The 10,368-nt window shown below is 44.3% G+C and overlaps 1 protein-coding gene across 1 annotated transcript; it reads left to right on the top strand.

Annotated features, from left to right (window-relative positions):
* Positions 1–618: 618 nt before the first annotated feature.
* Positions 619–5,322, top strand: LOC308385381 (receptor-type tyrosine-protein kinase FLT3-like; the record flags this gene model as incomplete). Its single annotated transcript, XM_080864234.1, has 14 exons — positions 619–658; positions 1,664–1,740; positions 1,896–1,966; positions 2,380–2,463; positions 2,542–2,666; positions 2,778–2,889; positions 3,395–3,543; positions 3,732–3,910; positions 4,071–4,209; positions 4,291–4,468; positions 4,607–4,707; positions 4,812–4,926; positions 5,010–5,097; positions 5,290–5,322. 14 exons carry the CDS (start codon positions 619–621, stop codon positions 5,320–5,322), a joined length of 1,491 nt encoding a protein of 496 aa, XP_080720360.1.
* Between the last annotated feature and the right edge of the window lie 5,046 nt (positions 5,323–10,368).

The following is a 10,368-nucleotide window of genomic DNA, read 5'->3' as shown; positions in this document are numbered from 1 at the left end:
CCAAGTGATGGAGGGATGTGGAAGCCGAACAAAGGCATGTGTACTGCTGATGGGACTGATATATGCCCTCAACCTCGAATATCCGAAGGAGCTGAAGAACACATTTGACACTTTTCAAAAACTGTTTTTGGAACTTGACGGGGCGAAACTACTGAACAAGGTCCACGGCCTCAAAAATAAGCTTATGCAATGCATACACCTTTCCCCTCTTGTTCCCAGAGGACATAGCTTGATGGAGCTGTATTTTTCTTCTGACAGCAAGCACAGAAACTATTGAATGTTGGTGTTAGTGTTCTGTTCTATCTATCCATATATATGTTTGATAATGTACATGCACAGAAACAACCTTGTAGAGTTTCTGTATGTGCTTTTGGCTTTTAAAATGGACTGAGTGGCCTTTGAAAGTGTTGTCTGCATTAGCCGTTGTGTTGCACTTTATTCTGTATTTTTATGGAATAAAAACATTGAGATGAGGAACCATTTGAATATCTTTTTTGGGGGGTACATTTTACCTTATATGAATAGGTAATGTTTATCAACTGATAATAATTAAATTTTATTACTAATTATCAGGTATTACCAACTAGCAAACAAGAGATAATTTTACAGAGCAGCGTAATGAACAAAGATGAGGTATCTAATGTCACCCTGAGCGAAGGTCAGTCTCTGCTGCTTCGCTGCAGAGTTACAGGATTCAGTCTGAGATCACCTGTGTGGGAGAAAGGAGGAAAACACCTCCATGTCAGGACATTATCATGTAAACCAGAGAAGGAGGAGGCGGTACAGTAATGTCCTGTAATCAGGGAGAGTTTCCTTAAACTTTCTTGTTATGTTTGTCAGAAAACTGACCGACCTCTTTAATATTCCTCAGTCTGAGACACAAAGTACTTCATTGATAATCATCCTCACAAATAAAATCTGGGCCAAAGTGTATCATGTTATCTCTCCTGTAACATTTATCTCCAAAAAAAAAAAAGTCTGTACAACTAGATAAGTGTAGACAAAAAAACCTTTTCATGAGCAATTCAGTTGAAGTCCAGCACACTATGTGCTCAGTGCTGGGATATTGCTTGAATTACAAGATTTCAGTCAGGAAGCCTATTGGCAGCATCTATGCATCTTCCTATGTTACCTCAGAAAGATCTTCCTGATTGAGGATTCCAACAGGAAGCAAAACAGTTCCATTTAGGAGGGACAGAGAGGCACCCTGGGATAATTCCCCATCGCCCGGCAGACAGTTTTGTGTGATCAGGTAAGGCCAATATTTCAACCCTGTTTGCATTCATCTGTGGTCTTTTCCTGTGTTTCTAGTTGGAGGTGCTGTATTTCACCCGTGAAGGCAGTTTACCTATTCGATGTATGGAGTAAGTTACATTACCAGTACTTTCTTAACATGACCTCACTTTTATAGCTAAAGGTAAGTTGAGTCCTGTTATTCTGCTTGTGTGTGGATCACTTTGTGCAGATAAGGAGCATTCTTTCTCAAGCCAGTTTCGCTCTCCTGGCTCCCAAGTCTGTGCACCACCAGAGCTCAGTGAAAAGACTTCTTTTCTTAAGGACACATTTATGTTGAGTTTCCTCTTTTTCCCTGACCTTTTTTTTCCTTTTTAATAATAGTTTGAATAATTGTTTAAACTAAAGATTCAGTTTTCTATCTCTCCAGCTGTTCTGCTGCTGTGTGCTGTTGGGCTGCTCTGCTCTGATGATGTGAAGACTCCAGTCTGTGTATCCAGTCATGAGGTAAGAGCTGTTTTAAATAAACACTGAATTCTTTGATAAGCCCCTGTTGAACAGTCATAACTCACATTGATATAGTATGGGATTGATCTAGTAATCAGTGATTATTTTACAGTTTCCTAATAAAGAGGAATTAAATGTTGGCTCTTGTTTTTCAGGCAGCATGTTTGCTACCAGCTGATTATCTGAATCCATCTGGTCCCATCAGTAAAGTTTTGGCTGTGGGTAAGTGTCAGAGGATTTTTGTTTTTAAAGGTTTTATTATTCATATAATAATCAGCTAAGAGTGTTTATATTTCTGTCTTGTACTCAAACAGCTGCATATTTTAACTGCTGGCTCTCTACTCTATAACGGAAACTGTTTGCCTTCTTATTAAATGTCAGCAGCAGGAAACCGCCACCCAAGAGTAAGAAACGACCTTGTGGAGGATACAAAGTTCTTGAGAAATCACACCTGCTTGCTTGACAAGATAAGCATGATATTTCCTTTTTTGTATGCTTCCTGCTGTGTATAAATAAAGGCAGCGAGCTGCTCCACGGGTGTGAATCTCTGTTGAGGTTTCACCCGTGCACGTTAAACTGCTGAAGTGTCTGAGTGTTATTTCATTACATCTGAGTGCTTGATAAAAGAATCTCTAACAGTGAGAAACTCATCATCTCCCTGGAGGGCTTCTCTGAATCTCTTGTCTGCCACTGGATCAGAGGAGAAGACCGAGTAATGACAGCGTAAGTGACCGTCTGTGTTTCTGTTTGGGTGCTTTATATTTCTATGTATTTAAACTGAGATGTTTCCTTTAACCTCAGCAGAAATGGGAGTCAGTCCATGGTCACATCACAGCTTTCTGAGACAGATTCAGGGGAGTACACTCTGACCTGTGAATCCAACAATGTCACCATGTTCTCCACGACTGTGATTCTTCATGTAATGAGTGAGTAACAGCTTCTCACCTTATTTCTTCTACAATACTCAAACAAACTCTGTTTGATGATCAATGAGTGACAATACAATTAATTTAACTGTTTTCTTTGATGTTGTTTAGAACGTCCAACAAAACCACAGCTGATGCTTGATGGTGTTGACGTGTCTGATACTTCTCCCCGTTTTAAGTGTGTCTCTGTGGGTTTCCCAAATCCCACAATTACCTGGTCTGGGTAAGATGTTGTCTTTTACATTTGTATGCAAACTTTAGAATAGCAACACTTCTTCTGTCTCATTTTAGACTGGATCATTTAGAGGGACACTTTGTTGGGATCTGTGGTTAGGATAGGGTATCAGACAGCACAAGAAAACAGCAGGTAAGTTGGGGGAGGGGGGTTTCTCATGGAAAAGTGGAACATTCACATAAGCAAAGGAGCCAGGCTTCACTGTTTGTAGTTCAACTATCCAGCAAAAGAGTCTGCCACTATCTTACGTACGGCTACAAATGAGGATATCAGGAACATGTATGTGATTTTTCGCACAGAGGGCAGCAACACGAGACGAGTACCACACCTGCAAAAAAAAACACCACCACCCCCAAACCCAACTCCCACCACCACACACATACAGATAGTTAAGAAGAGAGAGTGAGTGTGCAAGAAGAAAGAAAGTGGTCAAGACTGAGGGACTATGACAGTTTCCCACCACTAATAATGTGATTTTTCTCTGTTTGAACAGAAACAAGAATAGTGATGAGGCAAAGATGTTTAAGGGAAGTGACGGAAGGAAAGAGAGCAAAGTATCAAGCACTGAATATTATAATACAGGAATGATGTGCTGTGCAACCAATACTGAAGGACAAGAGTGCTCCCAACTGTATGACTATGGTAACTGGTTAGAAATTAATTAATAAGATGTTAAATAACTCCACAAAGAACGTGTCCATATATTGTTACAGGAGTTAATTTGAGTAAAATTTGGTTCAAATAACTTCACTTCAAGAAGATCCAGAGATTCACTAACTAATCTCCGAAAAGCAAATATTTCTTACTTGAGGCCCTGATGTGTGTTTCAGACTTACAGAGCAGCGTAATGAACAAAGATGAGGTATCTACTGTCACCCTGAGCGAAGGTCAGTCTCTGCTGCTTCGCTGCAGAGTTACAGGATTCAGTCTGAGATCACCTGTGTGGGAGAAAGGAGGAAAACACCTCAATGCCAGGACACTGTCACGTAAACCAGAGGAGGAGGAGGAGGTACAGTAATGTCCTGTAATCAGGGAGAGTTTCCTTAAACTTTCTTGTTATGTTTGTCTGAAAACTGACCGACCTTTTTAATATTCCTCAGTCTGAGACACAAAGTACTTCACTGATAATCATCCTGCAAATGATCATTATTATGGGGTTTTTCTTCCAGATGTGCATTAAAAATGACTCATATTTCGGTGTTCAGATGGCCTACCTGTCCATCAGATCAGTGAGAGAGGAGCACAGCGGCACATACACCTGCACGAATGCAAATAAAAACTCAAAGTCTGTTCATGTTAATGTCTCAGGTCAGTAGACTTCATTTCATGTCATTATTATTTGAAACTGTTCCCACTGAATAAATCTGGTTTATTCTTGTGTTTCCTCAGATGAAGGTTTCCTCTCTGCACAGCTGGATGAGACCAAGATCATATCAGCTCAGGAGGCATCCAGCACCTGCTTGCAGGCCACTGTTTCCTACCATCCTGTTCTCCAGTACTGTTCCTGGGAGACTCCTGACAAAAACAGGACTAAATGTGTCAGGGAGACATGGGTAACACAGCACAGGTACTTCAATGACGCAAACTGTCATCATGTGGAAGTGTAAAACTATTCATTCATTCACGTTTTTCATGAGCAGCGACAGAGAACTATGCTGTCTGGTGTAATCATGTGATATGAGGACTGTAATGAACTGTTTCTCAGGACTGTGAAGCTTTGTGATCCACTCATATCAGGAGATTATAAATTACACCTGGAGGCTGGAGGACAAAAGGAAACAAAGACCATATCAGTGTGTGTTGTAGGTGGGTTAATGTAACCTTTGTTACAGTTTTATTATTACTTAAATTTAATTATCATTTATATTTAAAATGTGAGATTGTTTGAGATCATCTGATTTTTGTTCCAGATGAACCAAAGTTCAACTTCTTGTTTAATAAGGATGATGGTACCCTCAACCTTGAGACTGTCAGTCTGGTGCCAGCAAACTATACCTGGATGTTTTGCTCTGAGTTCAATCACAGGTATGATTACCTGCACAGCCGTTCAGCTCAGAGAGCATTTTAGCTCTGATTATTTAAACTCCTTTTATTTTGTTTCACTGCAGCTGTGAAACAGACTCATCCTGGGATGAGGTCCCAAATGCATTTAAAGCAGACTCTGATGTTTCCTGCAACAAGCCGATCAAGAGCTCAGTGAGACGAGAGCTCGGGGATGGACATCATTTAAAGTTTTGTCTGACAAACTCAGTTGGCTCCTGGTGCCAAAGTTACCACATAATCATCCCACCTACAGTCCAGTACTCTATAGGTAATAAAGAGTATTTGCATCAGAAAATATTTGATGAAATTCATTTAAAGCTGTCATGCTCACATTGTCGTTTGTAGGTAAACAACCTCAGGATATCATATTCCTGCTGAAAGCAGGCAATATAACTCTCTTTCTCGTTCTGGTAGTAGTCAGCACAGTGCTCATATTCTTCATCAAAAAGAAGGTAAATATATTCAGCTTTTTTAACAAACACAAATAGAAGAGGGCACCAAGTCATTTGTCTTTGCAATATAAACCTCAGTATCAGCCTTCGAGGGAGATTAATTGAATCTTTCATGGTTTTTGTTTGTTTCATAAGAGTTTGGTATCTCTGTCACAGTAATGTATTTGTGTAGCACTTTTTAAAACACAGTTATAAAGTGTTTCGCACTCAGGATAAAGCTGTCATATCCAACAATGGTCATGTTTTCAGAAGACTGTGTTCAGTTTTTAAAAGGTTTATTTTACAGAATTTCAGATCAACGGGGGAGAGTCTGGAGCTACAAGAATCTCGGGTGAGTGTGTGTTCACCGAACGAGAACGGTCTTCTGCTAGAGAAAAACAGGTGAGAGATATTTTATTGGGATGAGGATTTGAGGTTTTACTTGAATATTTTTCCAGAGTAGCTGGAGGAGTAAGTAGAAGGCCAGAGTCTAAGGATTCACTGGACCTGGTAGAGGACCCGAGCTTGAAGGATAAACCGCCCGCAGGGGCGTGCTGGGTGTTTTTATATATAAAAACACCCAGCACGCCCCTGCGGGCGGTTTATCCTTCAAGCTCGGGTCCTCTACCAGAGGCCTGGGAGCTTGAGGGTCCTGCGCAGTATCTTAGCTGTTCCCAGGACTGCGCTCTTCTGGACAGAGATCTCCGATGTTGTTCCCGGGATCTGCTGGAGCCACTCGCCTAGCTTGGGAGTCACCGCACCTAGTGCTCCGATTACCACGGGGACCACCGTTACCTTCACCCTCCACATCCTCTCGAGCTCTTCTCTGAGCCCTTGGTATTTCTCCAGCTTCTCGTGTTCCTTCTTCCTGATATTGCTGTCATTCGGAACCGCTACATCGATCACTACGGCCGTCTTCTTCTGTTTGTCTACCACCACTATGTCCGGTTGGTTAGCCACCACCATTTTGTCCGTCTGTATCTGGAAGTCCCACAGGATCTTAGCTCGGTCATTCTCCACCACCCTTGGGGACGTCTCCCATTTTGACCTCGGGACTTCCAGGTTATACTCGGCACAGATGTTCCTGTACACTATGCCGGCCACTTGGTTATGGCGTTCCATGTATGCCTTGCCTGCTAGCATCTTGCACCCTGCTGTTATGTGCTGGATTGTCTCTGGGGCATCTTTACACAGCCTGCACCTGGAGTCTTGCCTGGTGTGATAGACCCCAGCCTCTATGGATCTTGTCCTCAGAGCTTGTTCTTGTGCTGCCATGATTAGTGCCTCTGTGCTGTCTTTCAGTCCAGCTTTGTCCAGCCACTGGTAGGATTTCTGGATATCAGCCACCTCCTCTATCTGCCGGTGGTACATACCGTGCAGGGGCCTGTCCTTCCATGATGGTTCCTCGTCTCCCTCCTCTTTCTTGGGTTTCTGCTGCCTGAGGTATTCACTGAGCACTCGGTCAGTTGGGGCCATCTTCCCAATGTATTCTTGGATGTTCGTTGTCTCATCCTGGACTGTGGTGCTGACACTCACCAGTCCCCGGCCCCCTTCCTTCCGCTTAGCGTACAGCCTCAGGGTGCTGGACTTGGGGTGAAACCCTCCATGCATGGTAAGGAGCTTTCTTGGGGTGGCTGTAGCTCAGGTGGCAGAGCAGGTCAGCCACTAATCAGAAGGTCGGTGGTTCGATCCCAGGCTGCATCCTGGCTGCATGCCAAATGTCCTTGGGCAAGATACTAACCCCGTGTTTGCCTACTGGTGGTGGTCAGAGGGCCCGGTGGCGCCTGTGTCCGGCAGCCTCGCCTCTGTCAGTGCGCCCCAGGGCAGCTGTGGCTACAATGTAGCTTGCTATCGCCAGTGTGTGAATGTGTGTGTGAATGGGTGAATGACTGAATGTAGTGTAAAGCGCTTTGGGGTCCTATGGACTAGAAAAGCGCTATACAAATGCAGGCCATTTACCATTCTTGTCTTTATGTCAGTGGCTTCTATCTCCTCCTTTGGCCAGCCTATTACCCCAGCAGGGTACCTGATCACGGGCAGGGCGTACGTGTTGATGGCCCGGATCTTGTTCTTACCATTCAGCTGACTCCTCAGGACTTGCCTGACCCTCTGCAGGTACTTGGTGGTTGCAGCTTTTCTAGCGGCCTCTTCATGGTTCCCATTCGCCTGCGGGATCCCCAAGTACTTGTAACTGTCCTCTATGTCTGCAATGTTGCCTTCTGGTAGTTCAATCCCCTCAGTTCTGACTACCTTCCCTCTCTTTGTTACCAACACTTCTCCAGTCCGAACGACATTCCAATGTCATTGCTGTATAGCCTGGTAGTGTGGATCAGTGAATCGATGTCTCGTTCACTCTTGGCATACAGCTTGATGTCATCCATGTACAGGAGGTGGCTGACAACTGCTTCGTTCCGTAGTCTGTATCCGTAGCCAGTCTTGTTAATGATCTCACTGAGGGGGTTCAGGCCTATGCAGAACAGCAGTGGAGACAGAGCATCTCCTTGGTAGATCCCGCACTTGATGGTGACTTGTGCTATGGGCTTGGAGTTGGCCTCTAGTGTTGTACGCCACATCCCCATTGAGTTCCTGATGAAGGCTCTTAGGGTCCCATTGATCTTGTACAATTCTAGGCATTCCAGTATCCAGCTGTGGGGCATTGAGTCATAGGCCTTCTTGTAATCAATCTAGGCAGTGCACAGGTTGGTCAGTCTGGTCTTGCAGTCTCGGCTGATTGTTCTGTCTACCAGTAGCTGGTGTTTTGCGCCTCTGGTATTCTTGCCAATTCCTTTCTGTGTCCCGCTCATGTATTGACCCATGTGCCTGTTCATCTTAGCCGATATGATGCCTGACAGGAGCTTCCATGTAGTACTGAGGCAGGTTATTGGTCGGTAGTTGGAGGGGACCGGTCCCTTCTTGGGGTCCTTGGGGATCAGGACCGTCCGGCCTTCAGTTAGCCATTCCGGGTGTCTCTCGTTAACTAGCAGCTGGTTCATTTGTGCTGCCAGACGCTCGTGGAGTGCAGTCAGCTTCTTCAGCCAGTAGGCGTGAACCATGTCGGGCCCTGGTGCTGTCCAACTCTTCATACTGGAGACCCTTTCTTGGATATCTGCCACTGTGATGGTTACTGGACCCTATATATATATATATATATATATATATATATATATATAAGCATTATACCTGAAGTACAATATGTTTTATTCATTAAAAGAAAAGCTTGTAATCATATATTTGTGTTAATCATGTGTATGTGTCACGGGGTGGAGAGGGACAAGTTACCTAAGATATTTTTATTGTGCATGTTTGGTTGTGTTTTACTTTCTTTAATATTGTATAGTGTTGTATTCTTATGGGTTTTATTGCCTGTTTTATGGTATTCATCGGTGACTTGTCCTGGAAAGTCTCCGCCCCTCCTTGATTATGAACCCGACACACCTGTGAGGTCCCGGAGGCCAATAAGAGTGATGGGAGACGAGAGAGAAGAGACTGATGGTGGAGTGAGGACTGGGAGAGTGAACGGTATCAGGCCCAGACGGGCTGGTGCCGGTTGGTTTGCCACAGGAAAGCGGTGGCAGAGTTGAGAGCTCTGCCCATTCGGGAAACCGGAACAGAAACATTGATAGGGCGGCGAGACGCCGCCAGGTTTTCCCTTCTAAGGCGGCTAGAGGTGGCTAATGCAGGCACCAGCGCGGAGAGCACCAGCAGGAGGACCAGCGCGCAGAGGCACCAGCGCGCAGAGAGCGACAGTACCAGCGCAGAGAGCGACAGTACCAGCGCAGAGAGCGACAGTACCAGCGCAGAGAGCGGAGACAGCACCAGCGGAGGCTACGAGACGGCTGTGCCGATTTCCAGTTTTAAAGAAGCGGCGGGCGGAGTTGAGAGCTCTGCCCACCCGGGGTAAGTCTCTGACTTATCCCTTTTTTATGAAGTAAACCTGTCTGGAAAGAATAGTGACTGCCGCTTCCTCTCCTTCTTCAGCATATCAGGACGTGAGTGCGAGAGGGAGGCGAGGACTCCGCTGGTTCCTTTGGTTATACCACTTGCTGGATTTCTTAGCTCCCTGGGACTTTTAGGTCGTGGCGCAGGCCACTGGACTTTTTAATATTGTGTTTTATTGATTTTTATTGTGCTACCCCTTGGCCAAGGTTGTTTTAATTCATTTTGCATTTTTAACTATTTAAATATAATAAATTATATTTTTAATCATACAGTTTTAAATCGTGGGCTTTCCCTTGGCGGCTCCACTGCTCACTGGAGGAAGGTTTCCTTCCTTCGCACAAAACCACTGTGGAAGTAAAACCAGCCTTCCGGTGTTCCAGATCTACTGGCGTTTAGATCAACTGGCGTTGGTCGAACAGATGTGTGGCATTCTTGCGTTTCAGGAGCTACTACCGACAAACCAGCAAAAAAACGCCAAATGTGTCATCTGTGACACTTGTGAGGTTGTCTCAAACACACTCCGTCAGTCTTGATGCTGTTGAACAACAAAATGTTTAAAAATGTGGCGAGTTTACCTGGTGATATCCTTATGCGCAACGCGATCGCGAAAACAGCAAACAAGTAATACCACGCCGATGTTGTTCACAGGACAGCAAGAGTAAACGATCGGGAGACTCTTGTCGTCGTTATCGTTCCCCTTGCACGGTTTATTTCTCCGAATTCAAGGTTTTTGCTTCACAACTAAAGCGAGCAGTTTACTTTGTGCACTAACATGGACTCGAGTCAACCAGCGCCACCTCTGGCCAAGTGCCACAGCCTACAGCCAGATCAACTTGTGACACACATCTGCAGCACGTTTGATTTCGTTTCATGCACAACACATTTGTACCTTTCAATTGTGTCTGTTTGTCCCTAACCCTAATGATATCATATATTCCTTATTGGCCTACATTTGTACAAAATTCCAAATTATATACACAAAGTCATAGAAATCACCACTCCAATTGGTCATCATGATTTTGATATTCTTTTTCCATAACAATGAAATACGCCT

Source organism: Rhamphochromis sp. 'chilingali' (genome assembly GCF_963969265.1).
Source record: "Rhamphochromis sp. 'chilingali' genome assembly, chromosome: 18".
In the NCBI taxonomy this organism is placed as follows: Eukaryota; Metazoa; Chordata; class Actinopteri; order Cichliformes; family Cichlidae; genus Rhamphochromis; species Rhamphochromis sp. 'chilingali'.
The sequence above is the reverse complement of the archived record's forward strand: the minus strand, read 5'-3'. Positions and strand labels throughout refer to the sequence as shown.